The following is a 27,582-nucleotide window of genomic DNA, read 5'->3' on the forward strand; positions in this document are numbered from 1 at the left end:
GTTACGTCCGGGGGTCTCTCTCTTGCTATATTACATATAAACCAATGACACTTATCCAAACTATGACTAGGCACCTGAATGCATCCTATCAGAGTAGTTAGTGGGGCTTGTGCTATGCAGGCACATATAATCAAACGACTGGGCGTTTTTTCTGAAGTTGTTTATAAATTGTCTAGACATTTTTCTGTCTATTATGTAAGAGGGTGGTGAGACAAGCTTTAAAAAGGCTGAAAAAATCAGATCTGTGTTCCTTTACACTGAACTGAAAATACGTGCATCATAACAGCCTGAGATGTGACGTGGGACAGAATGGGTGTGGGGAGAACTCAGTAATAGCTGTGGACAGTCACTTTTTTCCATACATTATATAATCATATTGCCTTTCACTGAGAATTTAGAGGGGTTTCATTAGACGCAGATCCGCTCACGGTTTGCTTCACTCCTACCCGGCTGTCAACAAGACATCTGAGCATGGCTCCTACATTTCAGCCCTTCACAACCTTAGAGAAAATACTCCCGGTTGCAGATGCCAGGGGAGCTATTAAGTGGATGGATTTGCACTTGGGCAACCCCTTGATTTCTGGGGTAAATAAAAATATAGTTACAGCAACTGTGAGGGCAGCAGCATTTGCAGGCCAACTACTACACTAACCGGACATCAGAAGATAGGAGCTTAGCACTGAGGATGCTAATGTCCAGGTCGGTTTTCCCACTTAACATTTCACAGAGCAAGTGACTTATCTGCATTAGAGGCCCCTGACGGACATGCCTGGACCTCCAAGCAGAGGATATGATATCTCCTGTTGATGTTAAAGCTGATGATAAGGCCCACGTTCCACGCCTATATTTAGGCTACGCACTGACCAGCTGGCGGCTGGGACACGTCTGCGGTGAAAGTGTGTGTGCATGTGGCATGTTCTGAGCGGATTTCGGCTGTCCCACGGTTTTGAAGGGGGTGCTTGCAGCTGTTGTGTGCGGGGATGGTGTTTGTTGAAGGAACACATGCAGGGCGGGTTAGTTTACCACGGCGCCGAGATCATATGGTGCTGCTGCATAGATTTATGGCTCAGGAAGCACGACCTCCAAGGACAACCCAACTCCAACTCTTCATTTGGCTGACGCTCTTATGCAGAGCGACTTACAATTTGATCATTTTACACAGGAAGGTGAAGGCGGTGTTGGGAGTCTTGCCCAAGGACTCTTACTGGTATAGTGTAGGGCGCTTGCCCAGGTGGGGGAGTGAACCCTAGTCTACAGTGTAGAAGGCAGAGGTGTTACCCACTACACTATCCAACCACAACCCATTAGTGAAGCTACAACAGAGCTAGTTTTCTCCCCTGCACTGATAGATACTGACCTTTTCTGGACTTTCGTGAAGATTCCTAAGGTGACAGTTTGAAGGAAAAAAGCCAAATCCTTACCCGTAATGTAGCAGACTAGCTAAAGAGCGTTCAGCGACTAACATTATTTTCTTTAGTTCTGCGCTGGAGACACAAAGCCAACGCAGATCAAAGATCACTGCAGCTCATAACCCACATCGGACGCACTCATGTATTACTTAAGTAATATGAAACCGACCTGCTTAAGTGTTTTTTGACACTGTATAATGTATGTTAACCTATACGTTCTGATAAAATATGTCAAATAAAATAAAGTTTAATGAAAAATGATAAAGGTGAACTCTGTTTTTAGCTACGCAGCATACATTTCTTCATTTTCATAAATAATTCCATAGATGTCAGCACATCGGTGGTGAAGTCTCCTCAGAAGTAGAGACAGCATGAGGAGCTGTTGGACAGACTAGCCCTTGCAGCACACAGTGGATCTAATAAACTACATACATTCACTACAATCTACATTCAGGGTGTAATTTCCCTTCAAATCTAACGAATACCAAACTTTTCTTTAGTATGTCTCTAATGTTGGGTATGTTTTCCTTCATTCTGCTAGAAAAAACAGCATTGACTAGCATGGTAAAATGGTAAAAACATGACATCGCTGTTGTCGGAACAAAACCTTGTATGTCTATTTTTGTCATTTTTTTACCTACTTTTAAAAGAACATGTTGCCTTTTACATTGTGTGTAAATTTCATGATGAATGGACCAAAAGAAACGTCCCCAAATGACCTGGAAAGACGTCTGGTTCCATTGACTTACATTAAAAGTAAAGTAGGTTTTTTCCTTCTCCTGTAAAGTTCCCGTTCTGGAGATACAAGGTTTTCTTCTGACAACAGCGACATGCAGTGAATGCTGCTAATGAATTTAGCTTGAATTCCATGCTGGCCTGTGCTGTTAGTTCATCAGGTTAATAGTCATCATCAAGCTACTTAAGCAAATTTAGTTTCACTCTACACAGTTATTGTAACGGGGGGTGACGAGGAGGCGGGCGCATGTGCGGAGACAAGTGAGATTTATTCAGGGCAAATCCAGGGTCATGGTCAAGACAGTCCGAGTTCAATGAGCCAACACGGAGAACAGGAGGAATGGACATAATGAAATAAACACAGAATTTAAACAATACTCTTCGAACAGCACAAACAGCACAAACAACACAAAGACCAACAAACAACCAGGAAAACCTCAGGGCTTAAATACAAGAGGGCTAACAAGGGATAACAGGACACAGGTGGAAACAATCAGGGGCGGAGTCAGAAAACAAGGGGGCCGGACTGGGAAGGAATCAAAACAAAGAAAGCACACGGACTAGACCAAAAGAAAAAGCACATGGAAGACTGGGAGGGGTCAGTCGTGACAGTAAAAACAGCAAAAGGTGGTCAACAACTCAAACTTCGGGCAGAGGTGTCGAACTGCACCGTTAAAAGAGCCGCGTTCAAAAAATCTCAGTTTTCATTGAAATTTTACTCAACATTTTGTCAAGACTCACATACGCCATTGTTAATTCACAATATGCCAAAACTGCAACAGCAAAGGTTTTTTTTTAAACAGCCTGTTCTGGGGACTGAGAGCGATTTCCAGCAGCGAGTGTTTGTGCGTGCCATCATTTCTCATCCGCCGCTCTGTCAGTCTCACACACTCTAGTCGTGCCCGTGCTTTTGTGTCTCCGGCAATTTCCGCCCCCTCCCTTATCACTGAACATCAGCCTTTGGGCACGAGAGCACTTGTGAAATGCGGGCTGTAGTGTGTTCTTATTTAGATAAACTGTTTATTTAAATACTTTAGAGATTCAGTCATGCCGAAGACTTGAGTTGATCCTCTAAATTACTTGTAGATAGATTTAGCTCCAGTGTAATAAAACTGGGTAGAGGTAAGCGACCTGTCTATGATATAATAACATATTTAGATGTGCGCGGACTGATATTGTGTGAGCTGATGCGTCCTGTAATTACCCGGAACTCAGCCTGCTCATGAATTGGGCAGGAAATGGAGGCACCACCATCAGCAAACATCCTGTTACATCAGCATGATTGACACCACACCCAGAAGAGAACAAAGAACACACCAATCTGACCACCCACTCCTTACAATACACAATACTGTATTGTATTGTGTGTCTGTGTTCTTATTAAGGTTGAGTGGTATAACAGCAACAAGATGCTGTAGGTATTTAAAAATGACACCATCATCATCATCATCATCATCATCACCATCATCGTCGTTGACCGCTTAGTCCAGATGGGGTTGCGGTAGCAGTTGGGAGAGCAGAGAATCCCAGATGACCCTGTCCCCTGCAACTTCCTCCAGCTCATTCCCAAGCTGCTCCCAGGCCAACTTGGAGATATATTCCCTCCAGCGGTTCCTAGGACAACCCCAGGGCCTGGTACACTCCCACCAGGAGGCGTCCAGGGGGCATCCGAATCAGATGCCCGAACCACCTCAGCTGGCTCGTCTAAATGTGGAGGAGTAGCGGCTCTACTCTGAGCTCCTCCTGGATGGCCGAGCTCCTCACTGTAGCGTGGCGTGTAGCCGCCACCCTGAGAAGAGGCCCATTTCTGCCGCTTGTATTCGCGATCTTGTTCTTTCGGTCATTCCCCACAGCTCACAGGTGAGGGTTGGGATGTAGACCGACCGGTAAACCGAGAGCTTCGCCTTATGGCTCAAAATGACACCAGTATTTTACATTTACATTTACAGCATTTAGCAGACGCTCTTATCCAGAGCGACTTACAAGAAGTGCTTTGTCAATCTTTGCTAGTTACCAATAGCTTAGAGAAAGACGGTCCTGAGCTCAGATACTGCTAGAAACACAGTCACTGCAGACACCAAGAGAAAAAGAACCAGAGCTGAGCGCAGAACTCTGTGCCATTCAATGCAATACAATAACAATAAGATACAACACAATAAATAAAATAAGTGCAGATTATAGTTCAATGCTCATTTAAGTGCTATTTTATAATTATGATGTATCAAATTCCACCTATTCCACGTCTAAGCGGCTAAATAAGCACATTTCACCCAGGGCTTGGCAATATGACAATATTTATCATTATAGCGATAAATAATGTCACAATATATCACAGTATGCTTTTCTGAGTATATCATGGATATCATTACTACTTTAAAATCATCAGACAGCATAATTAATCCTGTTTAATTAGATTTAGCACAGCGTATAGTTTGTGAAATACTGAATGCAGATAACCTGATTTATAGTCTTTTTGCTGCAATTTAAAGTAAGCTGTGTCAGCTGACATTAACATCGGGGCGTATAGCGTATCGTGAAGAGTTCTTGAATTATCGCTATATTATGTTTTTGCCATATCGGCCAACTCTAATTTGACACATAAGGGGTCGCTGCTTGGTGGTGTGGGATGCTGATAGACCGAGGAGAAACAGCAGCTTGCTAATCAGCTTCCTACAGATTCCAACTCCACAGAACAGGTTTAATCTGACTTTCCTGCCCCGTCAGTCCAGCTCCTCAATCAATCAAAACTTGTGTCTGTGCTTTAGCCAGAATCAACCATGTTATGTGGTCAGTAGAGCTGAGATCATGCTTCTCTCTCCTAGTAAGCCATACTGTTATGAGTTGGGCTGCTACATCAGAACCGGAAGGAATCCAGATGGACAGATTTGACAAACTATTGGTCTTAATTAGAGCAACAGCAAAGCTATTTACTGTATATATAAATCACAGCTCTATCCGTGTCACGATTGGCTCCTCCCAGTCTGGTCCATGTGCTTCTTTGTTTGGTTTCCTCCCAGTTCTGCCCCTTGTTTCTTGTCTCCGCCCTTGATTGCTTCCACCTGTTTTCCACCTGTGTCTTGTGATCCCTCGTTAGCCCTCGTGTATTTAAGCCCTGTGTTTTCCTTAGTCTAGTGCTGGTCTTTGTTTGTATGTTTGATGTAAGGCTTGTGTGTGTAGTATGTGTATTATATGAAGAGTTTTTTGTCAAGTGTTTGTGTTTGGACTTCTGTGTTCCTTGTCATGTCTGTCCCTCCTGCTCTTCGTGTTGGCTACATGAACCTGGAATGTCTTGACCCTGATTTTGGATTTGCCCATAATAAATCTCGCTTGTCTCCACACATGCGTCCGCCTCAGCATCACTCCCCATCGTCACAATCCGCTCCCTGTTAATGCTTCGCCAAACTCTCATTTAAATGACTCTTCTTGCATGCACCGCTCTACTTTTGCTCTACTTTACCAGCAAACTGATTTCACGTAGTTCACCTTGAGTAAAATATTTAGCTGCAGACTTAAAGATAAATTTTAATAGATGTGATGGACCATAATATGTGATCCGAATCTAAATATGTGAAATAGTAATTGAAAAGTCAGAGTCACTGGGTCGGATGCCAAGTTTTTTGGCCTGCGTCATATATATTTTTTTCCCAAGCGCAGGCTTAAAACGAAGGGCCAACGTTATAACGATGAAGATATGATGATAATAGATAAATAACTCACATCCTCAGAAGAGCTCTCTTTGAATATTCGTTCAATGCACTAGCAATCATCTGATTCATCCACTAAGGGAAGGAGTCTGAAGAACAACCCATGTTACAAAACTTTCTCAGCACATTGCACGCAGTTACACACTTTCACCAGAGAGGTCTCCAAATTCCCAAAACGTACACGGTGCTGCTTTAAAATGTCATTTTTTTTCATGATTTACAAACGTATAAATAAGGCCAAACATAAGTGTGAAGTGCTCCCAGGGTAGTTGGTGAGCATTTATGTCCACATCACAGTAAAATGGATGTGGAACTGGATCTCACTGTGTGCTACCTTCTCTTCTATCACTGTATAGGAAGCTCCTTGCTGCCTTTGTTGTTGGATGCACAGCAAGTAGCACATGTACACATTCAGAATGCAATGCACATTGCTATGGAAATGCTGATTTATTGTTATTATTATTAATTTGTTTTATCAGAGTTGTTTGTGTTACACCATATGGCATTGTTTTCAGTTGTCATACGTTTTCTGATCTATCAAAACTTTTAATTACTCAAAACAGAAGTGTGCGAGAATAAAACTCAGATTTTTCATTCTTTTTAGCCTCTGTTCTTTACATACCTAAATAAATGCAATAGCACTGAAAAATCATGTTGCTGAAGAAAAGGAATAGATTGAAAGGCATAGATAGATGTTTTAATGCCTCGACATTGAAAGGTCTTCAGTTTTCTACCCTGTAAAACGAGTTGTTCAGGCACAAGGCTGCTGAGGGATCATAACCAGTGGTCTGCAGAGAGCACACTCTTTAGGAGATGTTTGTGTAGTGGCCACCTAAGCTGAGGTCAGATGTTTCTTTGAGGAGTTTATGGGGCCCTTCTGAAGCTCACTTTGGGGTAGTGTTTGATCTCCCTGTGCTGAGAGGCTACAGAACCCCTAAAGGGCGACTCCGTGGGGGTAGTTGCCAGAAATGTGGATGGCTAGAATTCCAAAGCTCCAGACGAGTGCCGTCACTATGGCCTGGTGATGTTTAAATCCTACATTCTTTTGGGGGGAAAAAGCCATTTACACCATTTTACTTATTACCTTATACAGCAGGCTTATGACTGACCTAGTAAGCTCAAACCCTATTACTCAGTAACTACTATCAAACGTATTAGTAACTAATGAGTAATAATGTAGTTCTGACAGTGAGGGATTGACATGTGGGCCCACGTATAGACATATAGGGTCAATTCCTGGACAGAGATTAGGCCTAGTCTTGGACTAAAATACACAGTTAATGGTGTTTCAGCCTAAAAATCTCATTTAATCCAGCAGCTCAGGCACAAAGACTCCCCACATAAGTCCTCAAGAGTTAATTTACAGCACTAACATGGACCTAATGACTTTTTCTCAGAGGCTCAGAGGAGCAACTCCTTAATCCCACAAACAGAGCAATTCAGCACCATCGTTTTGTGGGAATCATGGTCCACAACAGTAAATAAACACAGCTGCTTATGAACTCGGCCAGACAGGCCTTACATGGAGAGAGAGACGCACAGAGAGAGTGAGAGTATTGTAGATGTGGCAGAACTAAACCATAAGACAAACCACCAACATGCCGAAAAACCACAGACATCTCAACAAGACCTCTGGCCTGTGGCGGAGCAGGAAAGGGGGATAACCAGAGAGACTGGCAGAGATATAGAGTGAAAGAAGGATAAACTTACAGAGTGGAAAAAGTTGTTGAGGAATAGAGTGAAGACAACGGCAGAGCAAGAGAGTGAAAAAGGGATACGCTTACAGATAGTACGGCAGAAAGTGCGGAAAAAACGGATTATACAGCAACATGTAGTGATTAAAGGGAGCTAAACTAGGAGATGTATATACAGTTAGGGGGACAGATGGGTAGATGGATAATGGATAGACTGAAAGAGTGATTAAGATATAAAGTGATGAATGGACAGATGGGGAGGGGTTGATGAAAACAGAGAGATAACCCCTTTATAATTAGTTCATTACATCTTTAGTAAAGGCACTGGCTACATATAGAACCATGATAATTCAGAGGAATGTCTGAATGCTGGATCCCTGGATCCCTGAATGGTCATATGGTTCTTCTCTAGGAGGGACAACCTGCTGCAGCTATGAAGCTACAGAGTGACACAGTGGTAAAGGTGTACACTGACAGAGTGATATAGCGATATAGTGATATAGCGATGAAGCTACAGAGTGACACAGTGGTAAAGGTGTACACTGACAGAGTGATATAGTGATACAGTGATATAGCAATGAAGGTACAGAGTGACACAGTGGTAAAGGTGTACACTGACAGAGTGATATAGCGATATAGTGATATAGCGATGAAGCTACAGAGTGACACAGTGGTAAAGGTGTACACTGACAGAGTGATATAGCGATATAGTGATATAGCGATGAAGCTACAGAGTGACACAGTGGTAAAGGTGTACACTGACAGAGTGATATAGCGATATAGTGATATAGCGATGAATCTACAGAGTGACACAGTGGTAAAGGTGTACACTGACAGAGTGATATAGCAATAAAGTGATACAGCGATGAAGCTACAGAGTGACACAGTGGTAAAGGTGTACACTGACAGAGTGATATAGCGATAAAGTGATATAGCGATGAAGCTACAGAGTGACACAGTGGTAAAGGTGTACACTGAGAGAGTGATATAGTGATAAAGTGATATAGCGATGAAGGGACAGAGTGACACAGTGGTAAAGGTGTACACTGACAGAGTGATATAGTGATAAAGTGATATAGCGATGAAGGGACAGAGTGACACAGTGGTAAAGGTGTACACTGACAGAGTGATATAGTGATAAAGTGATATAGCGATGAAGGGACAGAGTGACACAGTGGTAAAGGTGTACAGTGACAGTGACACAGTGACAGTTATAAAGTGATACAGTCAGAGAGTGATATAAGTGTACAGTGATCTAGGTATATAGTGAGACGGATAGAGGTATAAAGTGATGAAGGGTAAAGAAGTGAAGACTGATGGAGTGATGTAGTGACAGTACCTCAGCTTTGTGCTGTTTGTCGTCTCCGTCTGTGTGACCGTGTTCCTCCTCCATACTGACCAGCTTCAGCTTCAGATATGATACTTCATCTATCAGATCCAGCTTCTGTGTCTCTAGCGAGGTTCGACTCAGGAGCTCCTACACACACACACACACACACACACACACACACACACACACACACACACACACACACACACACAGTGTGAGAACGCGTCAGCACACACTCACTCTCTGTACTGTATACAGTTTCCTCTGCTGAACATGATGTGAGCTGCTGTTGATCTACTGGGCAACAAGTTCTCCATTGTCTGGATCAGAGCCAGCACTGCTAAATATACCCACAGTGAGGGCTATTTTTACTCCTCTGTCTCCCCAGCACACGCGAGTGAGTATGAGAAAGAGAAAGAGAGTGAGGGGACCAGGCTTTTCCCTGCATTCCTCTGCCTAAGAGCTAAACTCAGCAGCACTCTCAGACTCCAGCTGAGGACCGACAGTTAGTCCCAGAATCCAAACTCCTCACAGGACAAGAACTGATTTGCAATGATTTTACCTTCAAGATCACACTGACACAAATACAATACAGAGAGAACAGTCTGACATATATTTACACATATTTTTTAACATTATTACATATATTTAATCCTCATATGTGCATATCGCTGCTGTCGGAAGAAAACCTCGTATCTATACTAAGTTACTAATAGTAACTTTACAGGAGAAGGAAAAAACTTACTTCATTTTCAATGTAACTCAATGGAACCGGAATTTTTCCCATGTCATTTTGGGTCATTTCTTATAGGCCATTCATCATAAAATTTACAAACAATGTAAAGAGTGACAGACACTTTCAAATTATGTCAAAAACTGAAAAATGACAAAAATGGAGATCCAACGTTTTCTTCCAACAGCAACGATATATTTCAATATAGTGACATGTATCGGTGCTGTCGGACCAAAATTTTTCACGTTTTTCAGTATTTGACATAATTTAAAAATACCTACTGTTCTTTATATTATGTGTAAATTTCAAGATGAATGGACTAAAAGAAACAGCCCAAAATTACATGGAAAAAAGTCCGGCTCCATTGACTTGCATTAAAAGTGTGATAGAGGTATGGAGGCATAGAGGTATATAGCGATGGAGTGAGAAAGTGATATAGCTAAAGAGTTATGAAGTTACTTACTGATAAAGGTATAGATGATACAGTGCTGAAAGCATACAGTAACAGAGTGATGGAGTGATTTAGTTATAGTGCTATAGAGTGATATAGTGATACAGTGCTGAAAGCATACAGTAACAGAGTGATGGAGTGATTTAGTTACAGTGCTATAGAGTGATATAGTGATACAGTGCTGAAAGCATACAGTAACAGAGTGATGGAGTGATTTAGTTACAGTGCTATAGAGTGATATAGTGATACAGTGCTGAAAGCATACAGTAACAGAGTGATGGAGTGATTTAGTTATAGTGCTATAGAGTGATATAGTGATACAGTGCTGAAAGCATACAGTAACAGAGTGATGGAGTGATTTAGTTACAGTGCTATAGAGTGATATAGTGATACAGTGCTGAAAGCATACAGTAACAGAGTGATGGAGTGATTTAGTTACAGTGCTATAGAGTGAGATAGTGATACAGTGCTGAAAGCATACAGTAACAGAGTGATGGAGTGATTTAGTTACAGTGCTATAGAGTGATATAGTGATACAGTGCTGAAAGCATACAGTAACAGAGTGATGGAGTGATTTAGTTATAGTGCTATAGAGTGATATAGTGATACAGTGCTGAAAGCATACAGTAACAGAGTGATGGAGTGATTTAGTTACAGTGCTATAGAGTGATATAGTGATACAGTGCTGAAAGCATACAGTAACAGAGTGATGGAGTGATTTAGTTACAGTGCTATAGAGTGATATAGTGATACAGTGCTGAAAGCATACAGTAACAGAGTGATGGAGTGATTTAGTTATAGTGCTATAGAGTGATATAGTGATACAGTGCTGAAAGCATACAGTAACAGAGTGATGGAGTGATTTAGTTATAGTGCTATAGAGTGATATAGTGATACAGTGCTGAAAGCATACAGTAACAGAGTGATGGAGTGATTTAGTTACAGTGCTATAGAGTGATATAGTGATACAGTGCTGAAAGCATACAGTAACAGAGTGATGGAGTGATTTAGTTATAGTGCTACAGAGTGATATAGTGATACAGTGCTGAAAGCATACAGTAACAGAGTGATGGAGTGATTTAGTTACAGTGCTATAGAGTGATATAGTGATACAGTGCTGAAAGCATACAGTAACAGAGTGATGGAGTGATTTAGTTACAGTGCTATAGAGTGATATAGTGATACAGTGCTGAAAGCATACAGTAACAGAGTGATGGAGTGATTTAGTTATAGTGCTATAGAGTGATATAGTGATACAGTGCTGAAAGCATACAGTAACAGAGTGATGGAGTGATTTAGTTACAGTGCTATAGAGTGATATAGTGATACAGTGCTGAAAGCATACAGTAACAGAGTGATGGAGTGATTTAGTTACAGTGCTATAGAGTGATATAGTGATACAGTGCTGAAAGCATACAGTAACAGAGTGATGGAGTGATTTAGTTATAGTGCTATAGAGTGATAGAGTGATACAGTGCTGAAAGCATACAGTAACAGAGTGATGGAGTGATTTAGTTACAGTGCTATAGAGTGATATAGTGATACAGTGCTGAAAGCATACAGTAACAGAGTGATGGAGTGATTTAGTTATAGTGCTATAGAGTGATATAGTGATACAGTGCTGAAAGCATACAGTAACAGAGTGATGGAGTGATTTAGTTATAGTGCTATAGAGTGATATAGTGATACAGTGCTGAAAGCATACAGTAACAGAGTGATGGAGTGATTTAGTTACAGTGCTATAGAGTGATATAGTGATACAGTGCTGAAAGCATACAGTAACAGAGTGATGGAGTGATTTAGTTATAGTGCTATAGAGTGATATAGTGATACAGTGCTGAAAGCATACAGTAACAGAGTGATGGAGTGATTTAGTTACAGTGCTATAGAGTGATATAGTGATACAGTGCTGAAAGCATACAGTAACAGAGTGATGGAGTGATTTAGTTATAGTGCTATAGAGTGATATAGTGATACAGTGCTGAAAGCATACAGTAACAGAGTGATGGAGTGATTTAGTTATAGTGCTATAGAGTGATGTAGTGATACAGTGCTGAAAGCATACAGTAACAGAGTGATGGAGTGATTTAGTTACAGTGCTATAGAGTGAGATAGTGATACAGTGCTGAAAGCATACAGTAACAGAGTGATGGAGTGATTTAGTTACAGTGCTATAGAGTGATATAGTGATACAGTGCTGAAAGCATACAGTAACAGAGTGATGGAGTGATTTAGTTACAGTGCTATAGAGTGAGATAGTGATACAGTGCTGAAAGCATACAGTAACAGAGTGATGGAGTGATTTAGTTACAGTGCTATAGAGTGAGATAGTGATACAGTGCTGAAAGCATACAGTAACAGAGTGATGGAGTGATTTAGTTATAGTGCTATAGAGTGATATAGTGATACAGTGCTGAAAGCATACAGTAACAGAGTGATGGAGTGATTTAGTTATAGTGCTATAGAGTGAGATAGTGATACAGTGCTGAAAGCATACAGTAACAGAGTGATGGAGTGATTTAGTTACAGTGCTATAGAGTGATATAGTGATACAGTGCTGAAGGCATACAGTAACAGAGTGATGGAGTGATTTAGTTACAGTGCTATAGAGTGATACAGTGATAGAAGTATAGAGTGAGATAGTGATAGAGTGATACAGTAATCTTTTTTTCCTTCTCCTGTAAAGTTATAATTTTGGAGATACAAGGTTTTGGTCCGATTGCAGTGATACATTTAAATACACTGACCAACCACTTTACTAGGTACACCTACCTTGTATCTACGGTCTTTATCCATTTGATCAGCTACACTGACCATACAGGACCAGTCTGTAGTTCCATAACAACAGACAGCAGTCCGTCTGGTTCTCTGCGTATTTTATTAGCCCCCTTTTACAGTCAGCACCCCCTCAGGAGCCCAACAGAGCAGGTATTATTCTGGTGGTGGATCATTCTCAGCACTGCGGTGACACTGACGTGGTAGTGGGGGCTTGTTAGTGTGTGTTGCACTGGTACAAGTGGATCAGACACAGCAGTGTGCAATACTGGTGTTTCAAGGTGATTTACTCTTCAAAGGAATAAAGCCCATGGGTGACAAAGATATCATTCAAAATACAGAAGCTGTTATTAGACCAAGTGGGAAAAACAAATAGCTTGGAACCTGTCAGGAGAAAATTGTAAAACTGCATTTTATTTCAAATATCATGCTACTAGAGGCCATTCTGGGTTATTACCTGTAGATTACAATTACAAAATTGCAGTGACTCTGTGTTTTGTGCTGTAAAAATCTGGAATAAAGCTAAAATATCGTCACTCTCCAAAGAAAACTATGTATCTCCATCTTTGTCAATTTCTTTTCTACATCATTTCAACATACCAGCTGTTTATTTTTTAGTTTATGTCCTTTATGTTGTTCAGGATGAATGGACCGACCGAAATGCTCTAAAATCACTTGGAATAAAACCTCTTTTACATGAACTTACACTGAAAGGTAAGAGTGTTTTTGCCCTCTCCTGTAAAATCACTGCTTTAGAGATACTTGTTTTTCTTTGGACAGCGACAACATCAATGATAGATGCTATCATATTTAATATTAACCCAAAGGAGATGTGAAAAAGGGAAATGAAATTGCCCCTCTAAAGGGGCCCTGCCTGTCTCAGGGAGGTTTTACTGGCTAAAAATGGCTAAATAAATAATCCAGGCTCTGATCCAACATCTGTAAGCTTGACTTAAAACTATAGGTGAATACAGATGTGGTTGATTGGGCGCTTCCCACACACAGTAACTCAAACCCACATTAATACATTACATCAATCTACACTGCAAACAATTATAGCTGCAGAGTTGCACCAGACAAGCCTCAGTCAGCGCCCTCTAGATTTCCTAATCACTGGCTTCCATTCCAAGAAAAAGACACTTCTGCTTTCCGCTTTCTGTCTGCCGTCTAAAAACTGATCTGCAAAATCCCCACAGACACAATCATAATAAGAAAAGCCTATTAATCTTAATCCAAACAAAAACTGACCGTAAAGTCCACAACATGGAAGTGATCAGAGCTACAGGACTAGAACGAAATCCAGTCTAAACACCAGTGTCATTAGAGGCCTAAGCTGAGATGCAGTATTGTTCGCTCCTGAAATCTGACCCGGCTGTTACTTCAAAGGAGGGCGGGGCGACGGAACAACTTTGAACTTATCAAGAGGTGCATCACAGTTTAGCTTATCGGACCTACAGGCTGTGTATACAGAGTCTCAGACATACCATGGCAGCCGATAAGCCAGCAGAGAAGATTTAGGATTTGCCGGATAAACCCCTCCACTCTCGCAGTCTTGTTATCCAGCTATTCATCTTAAAATGTATTATTCAGCAACTGCTGAAACGGCTTGTTGTTTAAGGGGTTAGGCAAGAGACAGTTAAAGTAATACCATATTAACCACAACTGGAGACAATCATGTATTCAGCATCGAGAACACACAGGCTTCCACAGGCACAGCATGAAACCAAAATATAGAGACTGATGATAGCAGAGCTACACCACCGAATCTGGGTTACAGGGGCCGTATTACAGAAACTTCTTAAATCTGAAATCTGAGCTGTTTAGTCACCATGACGACTTCAGTTAGGACTGAATTCAGGACAGAGGCTATTACAGAACAACAGGTCTGAAGTTCATAATCTTATCATTAACTCCAGATTTGAAAGCAGTATTATAGAAGCATCCTAACTAGACCACATCTCCTGAATACTGTCCTATCTTGAGGATAAACTACAGAGGAGTCTGATCTTCAGGTTTAACGGTCTGGTTCTAATGTTTTATGCAGTGCATCATACTTCACTACACAGCCTGGGGGCAGTCATTGGCTGGAGGTCAGGGAACTTGCAACCCGGAAGGTCGCCGGTTCGTTCCCCTGAGCCGACAGTACATGACTAAAATTTCCTTGAGCAAGGCTCCTAACCCTCCCTGGGCGCTGTGGATAGGGCTGCTATGTTATAGGATAGGGCTATCATGGGAAAATACAGCAAATAATATATATATATAGTATTTGCTGTATTTTACCATGATAATAACAGAAGCAACCATGAAAATAAATATAAATGCTTGTGAAATGTGATAGTTTACATTCTATTTCTGTAAGTTAACAATAGCAGTGATACAATGCCAGGGCAATCTGACCTCTTGGCATGTTCAGCCACAGATTTTGAACAAATCTGTCAAAATATCTAGGAAACAGTGCAATATCTGGATGTGACTTTTATTTGTGCAGTTGAACTCAATCAGCTATCATAACTCCACAATGATTAACTGTATTTGCATGTTACTTCACCAATATTCTTTGCATATAAGAATATTATTTCTGTAAAAAGCTATTTAATTCAAGAAGCTTGACTTTCCTTCAGTGATTGGATTAAGAGACCCTTATTAGTCCCAAAACAGGGAAACCTCCGCATTTAACCCATCTGGGCAGTGAAACACCACATACACACTAGGGGGCAGTGAGCACACTTGCCCGGAGCGGTGGGCAGCCCTATCCACGGCGCCCGGGGAGCAGTTGGGGGTTAGGCGTCTTGCTCAAGGACACCTCAGTCATGTGCTGTCGGCTCTGGGGATCGAACCGGCGACCTTCTGGTCACGAGGCTGGTCCCCTAACCTCCAGCCCATGAATGCCCAACAACTACTGCTTTTAAGCAATGCTAGGATTATCATAATTTCTTGAATACACTCTCTGCATATTTGTCAAAAAAACAAAATGCAAATGCAATAAAAGTTTGTTTTTAGCATCACAGCATGAACTAACCCACGGTAGAACAGTGTAGGCTAACTGCTGTAGACCAAACGCCTTTTAGTTTAGAGGTTTCCTCTGATTTTAACCCAGTTCAATCACATGTGACTGTCCCTGCAGCCAGAACCAGATCAGCTTAATAAAACCAGTATGAGTCAAAGTGGATTCCCTCAGTTTGTACATGAGGAAGGACTCGTGGGTCAAACACTGCAGAGAGCTGAAAGATACCAAACCAGACCGCTCATGCACAGGCAGGAAGAAGAAGCCACAAGGACTCTCTCTCTCTCTCTCTCTCTCTCTCTCTCTCTCTCTCTCTCTCTCTGTCTCTCTCTCTCTCTCTGTCTCTCTCTCTCTGTCTCTCTCTATCTCTCTCTCTCTCTCTGTCTCTCTCTCTCTCTGTCTCTCTCTCTCTCTCTCTGTCTCTCTCTCTCTCTCTGTCTCTCTCTCTCTCTCTCTGTCTCTCTCTCTCACTCTCTCTCTCTGTCTCTCTCTCTCTCTCTGTCTCTATCTCTCTCTCTCTCTGTCTCTCTCTCTCTCTCTCTCTCTCTGTCTCTCTCTCTCTCTCTGTCTCTCTCTCTCTCTGTCTCTCTCTCTGTCTCTCTCTCTCTCTCTCTCTCTCTCTCTGTCTCTGTCTCTCTCTCTCTCTCTCTACTCCTGCCTCCCTCCCTGATTCCTCACATTCCATCTGAATCTGATTATCACCACGGCAGTCTTCGATATCTGAGCTCTTGTTTTGGCGAAAGCGTCCACACAACATAATATCCGTTATCGCGGTGCAGCTCCCCGACCGTTTTCCCTACTGAGACACGGTTTCACGGCCTGTGTGCGTGTGCATGTCCAGTGCATGCATTTGAAGCCACTGATGCCGGCTCATCTGACTGGAGTTCCTGGACCTTCGTCTTTGGCACGCGCCAAGATCGAGTGCAGATTTGTTTTTGATTCAAAGTTTGTCTGAGTGTGTCAGAGACTGAAATAACTTCAGGAATCAGATCAGACAGGTACGGCCCTCAGCGCTACACTCAATCTTTGAAATTCAACGAATGATGCAGTCTTCATGTCCCGGGCGTGACAGACATCGGTCAAGCAGAGTGGACAAATCCAATTTAACAAGAAACCATTCATGAGACCACAGACCGCTGAAACATGACGATACACGCACACCAGCAGTCAGCACACCATGATCAGAAACAGAGAAAGAAAGAAAGAAAGAAAGAAAGAAAGAAAGAAAGAAAGAAAGAAAGAATAACTAAATTAAGAAAGAAAGAAAGAAAGAAAGAAAGAAGGAAGAAAGAAAAGAAAGAAAGGGCAAAAGAAAAATGAAAGAAAGAAAGAAAGAAAGAAAGAAAGAAAGAAAGAATAATCAAATTAAGAAAGAAAGAAAGAAAGAAAGAAAAGTAAAAAAGAAAGAAAGAAAGAAGGAAGAAAGAAAAGAAAGAAAGAGCAAAAGAAAAATAAAAGAAAGAAAGAAAGAATAACCAAGTTAAGAAAGAAAGAAACAAACAAAAGTAAAAAAGAAAGAAAGAAGGAAGGAAGAAATTAAAGAAAGAAAGAAAGAAAGCAAAAGAAAAATGAAAGAAAGAAAGAAAGAAAGAAAAGGAAAAAAGAAAGAAAGAGAAACAAAGAAGGAATGAACAAAAGAAAGGAAGGAAGGAAGTAAAGAAAGAAATAAAGAAAATAAATAAAGTCTGACAGAAATAAAGAATAAATAAATAAAGAGAGAAAATAAAGACAGACAGACAGAAAGAAAGAAAGAACAGGAAAAAAGAAAGAATAAAGTAAGTCAGAGTAAGCGAGAGGTTGCTCGCTGAAGAGTCCAGGCTCTGTGTGTTTGTCCCTGTAAAGCTGCAGGTCTCATTTACAGCATTAATCATTAAAAGCTCCGTCAACATTAACTCACAGGTCACACACAGGAAGCGGCTCGGTCAGTTAAGACGAGCAGACCACTGATGGTCATTGTTCTTGGAATGAAAGAAAGAAATCCCAGGGTCAAATGACGTGAAAATGAGCTCGACGTCCTCTACAGAGAACGCAGCTCTGCACGTTTTACAGCACAGGATCCGGACCCCCTAATGAACGTTATGCATCTGAAGCTGATTTCTTTTGCAGCTCCTTGTCTGCAGTAATGCTGACTGTATGGGAACATCTCCTCAACAGAGCCACGTTTCTGACCTGACACGCTGCTCTGCTCCACACGGCTGACCGCTGTGCTGCATCTGCGGGTATAATTATGGCAGGACTGAACAGAAAACTGACAAGCCACGGGCATCAATCAGCTCGAAACGTCCTCCTCATCATCACACAGCGCACTGGAGTCAGCAGAACGCACACGCCAGCCTTAAGCTGAGGAACGTCTGTAATCTGACTGTGCACTACAGCGACACAACTGCACGACTGTCTATGACACATGAACTACAATCACGCCAGTCACACATTAACTCAGGTAAGAGCCGAAGCCCTGGAGCTGCTTAACTGCTTCGTCACCATTACAACTTCAGTTAGCACTGAATTTAGGACAGAAGCTCTCTTCATCGCCTTATCCATTAACATCCAGATAAGAAAACAGTGGCTGCGTCCCAATCGTCTACTGCCCACCAACACTGCACAGTACATGCGGGGTACTAATCTTAATAGTATGAGCTCGACAGGGCAGCACACAAAATATTAACATGCTACACCATTACTTGCCTTACTAACACGTTGCTATGACAACGCACATCATAGCAGACTAGACTCTGAAGGCTAGCTAACAATTTAACGTGCGTTCACAAAACAAACTTCTTACACAAACGCTAACAAATGTAAATATTAGTAAGTACAACGCATTTGGTTTTTTTTTACAGAGTATTTTGTAAATGTGGGATGAACTCTGCGGCACTTTAACACCATTTCTGGTCCCGCTACCACCGCAGCTGCTGTCGTGTCACCGTCCGCTATTTTTTCTGAATTTTCCAGACGCGAGAAGCTCCTGCTTTTCCGTTTCCCGTTGGATTATGGGACATTAGCGTCCATCATTACTATACTCAAAAATCAACCTGTTATAAGTATGCATTGTGGACTTTTACTCAACTTTGACACTTGTGACCTTACTGCATACTACATACTCAAACACTAGTTAGTGTTAGTATTAAGTGCGCAATTGGGACGTAGTGAGTATTACACATCTCCTAAATACTGTCCTAACTTTAAGACAAACCCCAAAGTGTCTTAACTCCTGTTTTAATCGCTCGTTTCTATTGTTTTATGCAGTGACAGGCAGTATAGTTCACTATAACCAGCATACAGTGAAAACAGTGCTTTGTCCCTTCTTATTACCTCTGTGTGTTAATGTTGATGATAAAATATTACAGTGACGGTGGTGAATAACGAGTTGAACGTGTGTCCGACTATTAGGAGGAGTAGCGTTAGCGGGGTCAGCTAAAGTGATTAGGAAACCGAAACTGAGAGCGGCGACGACTGATAAACAGCACAAAGCGCTGACACAATATTCTTAACCTTCAGTTTGTCGCACTTTGGTTTTGTTTGACGTTTTTTACATCAGTAATGGTAGCTATTGTTAGCTGTCTGGCTAACTAGCTTGATTACTTTGATTATGTGTCTACAGTTGGCTGCTAGATAACTGACATGACAGTTGACTGTTGAACCGATTAAGCTGATATTTCTTAACTCGAGATAAGTTCCGTAATATGAATTTGTGAAAAATATTATCCTGGCCTCTCAGATCTTAAGTTAAGACAAATGATAGGATGTTTCTGTAATACAGCCCCTGTTTTAGTGTTGTTCAGTGATCTCTAACAGACTTGTGGATGTGGCTTCTGACAAAAAATTGGAAAGAATTACAGTAAAGTAGCTCAAATAGTAAAACTGTGTCTATTCATATAGATAAAAGTGTGTTATACACTCTTATGGTTCTTTAAGGGTTCTTTAATTAGATTAAGTGGCCCTTATTAGTCCCACAATGGGGAAGTTTCACCTCCGCATTTAACCCCTCCATGCAGTGAAACACCACATACACTCTAGTGAGCGCACACACACTAGGGGGCAGTGAGCACACTTGCCCAGAGCGGTGGGCAGCCCAATCCACAGCGCCCGGGGAGCAGTTGGGGGTCAGGCGTCTTGCTCAAGGACACCTCAGTCATGCGCTGTTGGCACTGGGGATCGAACCGGTGACCTTCCGGTCACGAGGCTGGTTCCCTAACCTCCAGCCCACGACTGCCCCATTTAGTAAAGAAATTGGTTCTGTCTGAAACCATGAACACCCAAAGAACCATTTGCATGTTAAATAGTTCTTCAGATTGATGGACAATATGCCGTAAATGGTTCTATATGGAACCTTTTTGAAAAGAGTTCTATATCGCACCAAAAGGAGTTCTTCTATTGCTACGTTGTCAAGCTTGTAACAATAGAAGAACTCCAGCAAACTGAAGAACCATTTCACTCCGCAAGAACACTTTACACAGGTAAATGGTCCTTGGTTCTATATAGAACCATTGTCTTTACTAGAGAACCCGTGAAGAACCATCGGCTTCATATAAGAGTGTAGATTCCTTTACTCACTGTTACACTCGAGTAGACGTAAAAGTACATAGTTAACAAAGAGGGTTCTTTAGTGAAGAAAGGCTCTATATAGAACCATATAAAACATTGTCCCTCAATCTGAAGAACACTTTCATGATGCAAAGAACCGCTTAATCACGCAGAGTGTCCTTTGAGCGTTCAGGGTTCTACATATAATCATTTTGTTTACCAAAGAACCCTTAAAACACCATCCTTTTTATGTGTGTGAGGTCAGCAAAGACATAGTCAGGTAAATTGAACATACACGCCTTCTGAGTGTTCATGTACATGCTCATGCTCTTTTATGCAATATGAAATTTAAAATATAAAATTAAAATTAAAAATATAAAATCTGATTCACTTTTTTGACATTTGAATAACTTCATGTACCAAAAACAGCATAATGAAATTTTACATGACCATTATTTAAATCTATCTTTACCTATAAATGCAAACAGGCTGCTTTAGTTACTGTGCCTTTAAGACTGATATATGTAAGCTCTATCCTGATTGGCTGCCCTGTGTTGTGCCTCATTCAAAAAGCAGTCCTTCCACATGCATGGGCGGAGCTTAACTGTTGCACACCAAACGGGCTGACAGTTGGTTTTTGTGACATCATAAAAACGGAGATTCAAAACAGGCTGTTTTTGCACTGAGTTTCCATACATGGACTGTATGGACTGAAGACGGACACTGAACTCTTTTATTTAAAAATTGTTTGCTGCCCTTTAAATTCCTCAGCCGTCTGGTTCCTATCAGCAAGTTGCCCTAGAATGATCCACTCAGATCAAACCACTGTAAATGACCTTATTCACATCTTAACCGCTTACTTATGCAGAAATGTGGAAAAAGCCAGTGTAATTTCCCCTTTAAGGACTGTAGGTTTATGAGCCAGAATACTGCTGTGTTAATGAGTGTCTGCTGCTCTCTTTAAGCAGCTGCAGTGTGCCTGGAGAAAGCGTGCCAGTACCTGCTGAAGCATTTCCTCAGTGGAGATGAGCTTGTGGTGGTGCTCCTCCAGAGAGGCCTCCAGATCTCTGATCTTCTCTCCCTGCGCCTCCACCTGCTCCGTCAGGACGCTCACCTACAGCCACACATAACACAGTCTTTACTCACACTCACCAGCACCAAAATATTAAATCAGGGATGCGGGAAGCGCTTTTTCAGTTTTTGACATAATTTTGAAGCGCCTGTTGTCCTTTGTATTGTGTGTACATGTCATGATGAGAGGACCAAAGGAAACATCCCAAATTGACCTGGAAATATGTCTGGTTCCATTGACTTACACTGAAAGTACAGTAGGTTTTTTCTTTCTCCTGTAAAGTTTTTATTTTGAAGACAGATAAACACGGTTTTGATTCAACAGCAGCGATATCAGAGGTGAGTGATGACCTTACGCTAAATTATTTTTTCCATTTGTACTTTTTTGATGCTTTACATCAAACAGAATGTGTCACGCTGCACCACAATGAGGTGGGAGACACTACATATGTATAGCTGACACATCAAACAGCTGATGGACATCCTCAGTCTCTCACTCTGGAGGAACGTGATGCAAATGAATTGAGTGGCAACCAATGACATTGTGGATATGTGGCACACACCCAGAGTCACACAGGTGTAACACTGGAGTTCTCACTGAGCGGAAGATATACGGGCTTAAAAAACATTATTATTATGTTGAATGATATAAAACACAAAGTTGAAAATCAGTATTAAGTCGCTTTTGGGGTTCAGACTTGGCCTCTGTCTCTCCACACCCTTCCGCTCTTTGAACTTCAACCCCACGTGTTTTAGCAACTCTCCCCCAAAGCCCCTCGATGTTGTCAAGACAAGTGATTTGACTCACTGCAATGAAAATACAGTGTTAACTGCAACGAAACTGTATGAAAATAAATACATGAAAAGAGAAAAAATACAAACTCCTTCCCAAAACAAGCGCTCAGGTCTAAGCTATTAAAAGTTCAGATCTCTGTATTATTATTATTATTATTACATTTACGGCATTTGGCTGACGCTCTTATCCAGAGCGACTTACAGTTTCATCATTTTACAGGTAGGTGAAGGTGGTGTTAGGAGTCTTGCCCAAGGACCCTTATTGGTATAGTGTAGGGTGTTTGCCCTGGTGGGGGATTGAACCCCAGTCTACAGTGTAGAAGGTAGAGGTGTTACCCACTACACTAACCAACCACCATTATTATTATTATTATTATTATTATTGTTGTTGTTGTTGTTGTTGTTGTTGTCTTTAGCAGTTGTATTCCTGAAATAGGGGCTGCTGTAGCCCCCTAGCCCCCTCAGCACCCCCAGTTCCCACATCCCTGAATTAAACACTCACTCAGATTCCGTCACTTATCTGACAGAGTAGAACCTCTGCTCACATTCACCTACATCCTCATTCAGTATAACCTTCAATTCACACATCTACAAAAACAGCTGAGCTAATGACAACTTTCCAACATGTTATAAAACATGGCCAGTTTACATTCTTAACCCTTGGACGTTTGTCACTCGCCTGCTCCACATATCCACAGTTGGAGATATGGAGTCATATCTCCAAATAGGCTATTTTACAGGGGAAGAGACTTGTAGCCCAAGTTAATGTACAGCATATTGTATGTATAATGAAGTTAATGGCATTTACAATAGAAGTAATACAGGGCAATGATAACTATACCCTTAACTCTATAGTGCCTTTACATGTGCTGTGATTCGAATGTGGTTTGAAGTGATTTTGAGGTTTGAACTGATATACATTATTGCTTTTGTTCATCTGGACTGTGTTATATTTATCAGAGTCATATATAAAGAGTTGCGTTGCTTGATACTACGTGAAGTCTTTCCCTAAAGTTGAGCGTTTTTGTGAAGTATGTTCTACATATAGCTATTTTACCTAAATAATTCACATTTTCATGTAACAAAATAGCAGATCTCCAGCAAATATTCAGAAACTTTAGAAAATATGTGCTACTTTACATCAGAATTAGCAGTTTACTGGCCTAGTGTGGCGTGATTGTTTTTAAGAAGGTACGGTCAACGTTGTAGAAGTAATATTAAGCCATTACATTCATTACGACACAATGTAAAGACCACCTAATTAAAAAAAATAAAAAAAGGCCGAATATGGAAAAACCAGGTTTCAGCCTCAGCCTGTATCCTAACAGACAAACTTCAATCAGTCCCATCCACCAAAATCCACACAACAGACACTTACCGACTGCCGAATCTTCCCCCAGACAAGCTCCAAACCTCGCCTGACCACCCTCTCTCACTCTGTTTCACTTCTCTGTCACTCCCTCTGCTATTGCCACACTCGTGACCTCTAACACTGCTAGTTTCGCTGCTGTCTTTTTAAGCTCGGACGAGGAGGAAACTTCCAAAGAGCAACTGCTAGACGATCACCTGCCCACAGCCGCCGCACAGCGCCCGACAATGCTGTACAGGCTCTGAGCTGAATGTGCTGTTTCGTCTTACAAGGACGGCCCACCCACTGCGGGACAGGTAAAAAGAGGAAGTGAGAACTGAGGGAGAGTTTGGAGCCAGTCCGATTTATCAGTGACTCAGAGCATGAGACCTTCCACCAATCAGTGGAGAGGCTTGAGGAATGCAGCAGGAGGCACCACGTGGAGACCTGCTGGTTCAGAGACAGCGCTACTGCAAGACCGTTTTCATGTACCTGTCACAACTTACAACTTTCACAAAGGCCAGATTAAACAGGCAGACACTACAAGTCTAACAGTTACTTTCGTTTCGCACACGTTCCTCACACGTAACTACACACTTGATTACACGGTCGTTACACTGCAGTCGTAATTGACAACTCCAAACAGGTATTTTAAGGCGTTAAGGCGACCTAGGAAGGTCAAAGTGATGTCTTGAGCTAATCTGTGGAAAGAAATCTATAAACAGGCCGGAGTTATCCAGTTTACAGTAAACAGAAAAGGCAATAGAAGCACCTGTTTGGGAGGACTTGATGAAAGGTGCTTTCACACGATTACACCATCCTTCTAAAGTCTCAGCAGACTCTGCCACTGTGTAATTTACGGCTTCTCCGTAGCGTACGGGACGGGCCACCTGAGGTGTCACCTGGGTCTATTTGGAGAATAAGGGGTCGTTCGGACGAGGCGGGTTTGAGCGCTGAGGCTCACTGCATGTTGTGATTAAACATGCGACTAATGAGATAATGAGATTTACTAATGAGTAAATGAGACTGAGACTGAGACCACCAATAAACATTTCACAACTGACGCAGAGCCGTGGACAAAGCACATTACAGTACTTGAGTAAAGTAGAAATACTCCTGGTAAAATGAGTATATGCAAAAGTATAAGTTCTCTATGGTGAAGTATTTAAAGCTGTAACTTATTATAGCTATAAGTGTATATATCTGTGATAATATTTACTTATACTCACTCATACTCAAAGTACGTTTACTCAAGTAATATTTTACCAGGAGTCGTTGAAGCGTTGGCCGTTTTGGAGCATTTCTATTGGTCCATCCATCCTGTAATTTGTACACAGTGTAAAAGACGGCGGCTGTGTTTAAATGACGTAGAAAAACAAAAAATGAGAGATTTTTTTTGGACAGCAACAACATGCACACACACACACACACACACACACACACACACACACACACACACACACACACACACACACAAACATTTTCTAAACCGCTTATCCTTCTGTGTTGTCGGGGGTGGCGGTGGGGTGGGGTGGGGTGGCTGGAGCCTGTCACAGAAGTCAGGCGAAAGGCAGGTCGCCAGTCCATTGCAGGGCAATGCAATAAGCAATAATGCAATATTATGATTTATACCAGCTTTAATAAAGAAGTAATAATCTTTCCAGTATAATGTTATTCTTTTCAGAAACAAAGTGCATCCAAAATTGTCGATGGATCATTTTGGAAGATTTAACTTCTACCTTTACTCAGGAATATTGTACTTTGTCCACCCCTGCTGACCATAATAAATAATAAACACGTTCAGTAGGGGTTAAGGGCCACCTCTCCACAGGCGCTGTGCAAATAACTACAGAAGCTCGAGAGAGAAAACATCTAAACGTACCATTAGCATGCACTGATCAACCTGAAGGTGCCGATTTAGTGATTGTGGAATATTATAATAAATTCTACTTGATAATCTTTTATAATAAAAGTCGGTCAGTGTATTTTAAAAATTGCACTGAATCGGGTCCTAAAAATCGTCATCAAACTGAATCAGTATGAGGTCAGATCTTCACACCTACGTCTCTATCGGTCACTGACACCTCATACTGTCCCGGTTTGACCTCTGGGCTTGTTGTGTGTGCGGCCCCCCGCTCTGCTCCTGTTGACATGTAAAGCTATTGTGTGGAGGTGTGCTGAGCCTGGGGCAAAGGGGGCGGAGCTCACCTGCAGAACCAGAGACTCTTTATCCCCCTCTAATCTCTCCAACCGCTGCTGATAGGTCTCATTGTTCGGGGGGGACTGGAGGTTGACCTGCGGCACACACACACAGAAAGAGAACAGGAGTGTTAATGCAGGGCGGTCGGGAGGAGGGGCAGGGGGGGCGGAGGCAACCAGCTTGTCCACTTACTGAGAACCGCTGGCTCGGAGCCAAAGAGCACAAGCTACAACAAAGAGGGAAAGCCTGACAGTTACAGCCAAATGCTGCTGTTCAGTGACACGGAGGTGTTGACACACAACTGGCACATTTCATGAGACCTGAAAGAGCAAGAATGTTCACACAGCATCAACACAAAGCACGTGAACCGATCAGCAGCACAATGTATTGTAAAATCAGCAATACTAATAAAAGCCTGAAAGATGAGAGGCGAGAAAGACGTAACTGTCACCAGGACTGATAAAAATCAGAACTGGCATTACTGACTAAGGATAATAATATCGCTTACAAAGAATATGTTTTCCCTTTTCCCAATTTAAGCCAGACACAGCAACAAGGAAATAAATTAAATTAGGGATGTGGTCGCCAGTCCATCACGGGCAATAACTTTCGCAGAGGCCACATTTGAAGTTTTATGGTTTAGGTGTTAGGTGTTCAGCAAACCACACCATTTGAGCAGGGGTACCCAAACTTTTGCATCCGACTAGATATAGCAGTAACCGCATCATATGAAAGTAGCAGAAACACATCAAACAGCTGAAGAGCACGATGCCCCTAAAGCAGAAGAGAGGTCTGTCCTCTCTGACGTCACGCTGGCAGGTCTGGGCGAAGACTGGGGGATTTACCAGCTCCAAGCCTGACTCATTAGGAACTTAGCGAGTCACCCATGACATCCGTGTTGTGACGTTCTTTAGCTAAGCCACTTCCCAGCTGCAGAGGGATTGCCACACTGCCGCTGTCACTGAGAAGGCCACAGCAGGCCACATCCGGAGAAACCCCTCGCTTGTCAGTGCTAAGCTAGCAGTGCTAACATTTGTCTTGTAGATAATCTCTTTAAAAAGCCGGTGCTGAGCTGGGGCCTGTCAGCGCTCTCGGACAAAGCTGACCACGAGCCCCTGAGAGGAGGAGGAGGTCTGGAGGAAGACCCCAGCTCTTCTCTGGACTCAGGGAGAATTACAGTGTGGTCCTGGGCTCCAGTGCAGGGGTCTATAGCTTCAAGGTCATGTCAGGGTGTGTGCTTAAGATCTTAGGAGGCTATGTTCACATGACAAGTTCAATTCTGTTTTTTTTTGCTCAGATCTGATCTTTCTGCCTTTAGGGCTCTTCATGTTTGGAAAGCTGGGCCTATTTTACTGATTTTAGCCAGATTTTAACCCTGATTTACCTCTTCTGTCACATTTTTAAAATGTGAAGCATTTTTCAGTTTTTGACATAATTTAAAAATACTTGGTACTTTTTACATTGTGCATACATTTCATGATGAAAGGACCAAAAGAAACGGCCCAAAATGACTTGGAAAAAATTCTGGTTCCATTGACTTACATTAAAACTCATGGGCAGTCGTGGGCTGGAGGTCAGGGAACTGGCCCTGTGACTGGAAGGTCGCCGGTTTGATCCCCAGCACCAACAGTCCATGACTGAGGTGTCCTTGAGCAAGACACCTAACCCCCCACTGCTCCCCGGGCGCTGTGGATAGGGCTGCCCACCGCTCCGGGCAAGTGTGCTCACTGCCCCCTATTGTGTGTGTGTCTAATCACTAGAGTGTATGTGGTGTTTCACTTCACGGATGGGTTAAACGCAGAGGTGGAA

The 27,582-nt window shown here is 42.0% G+C and overlaps 1 protein-coding gene across 3 annotated transcripts in view; it reads right to left on the bottom strand.

The window, feature by feature from the left end:
- LOC108410563 (liprin-beta-2-like) overlaps positions 1 to 27,582 on the bottom strand; it is a 156,019-nt gene that overhangs the window by 68,030 nt on the left and 60,407 nt on the right. For all 3 annotated transcript variants that reach the window (XM_037540700.1, XM_037540701.1, XM_037540703.1), the window contains 3 exons: positions 25,782 to 25,868; positions 21,360 to 21,473; positions 8,882 to 9,019 (listed from right to left, as the gene is read on the bottom strand). In XM_037540700.1, the coding sequence (XP_037396597.1) occupies positions 8,882 to 9,019; positions 21,360 to 21,473; positions 25,782 to 25,868 (339 nt within the window). The remainder of the gene's footprint in view (positions 1 to 8,881; positions 9,020 to 21,359; positions 21,474 to 25,781; positions 25,869 to 27,582) is intronic.

Source organism: Pygocentrus nattereri, chromosome 8, assembly GCF_015220715.1.
Source record: "Pygocentrus nattereri isolate fPygNat1 chromosome 8, fPygNat1.pri, whole genome shotgun sequence".
NCBI lineage: Eukaryota > Metazoa > Chordata > Actinopteri > Characiformes > Serrasalmidae > Pygocentrus > Pygocentrus nattereri.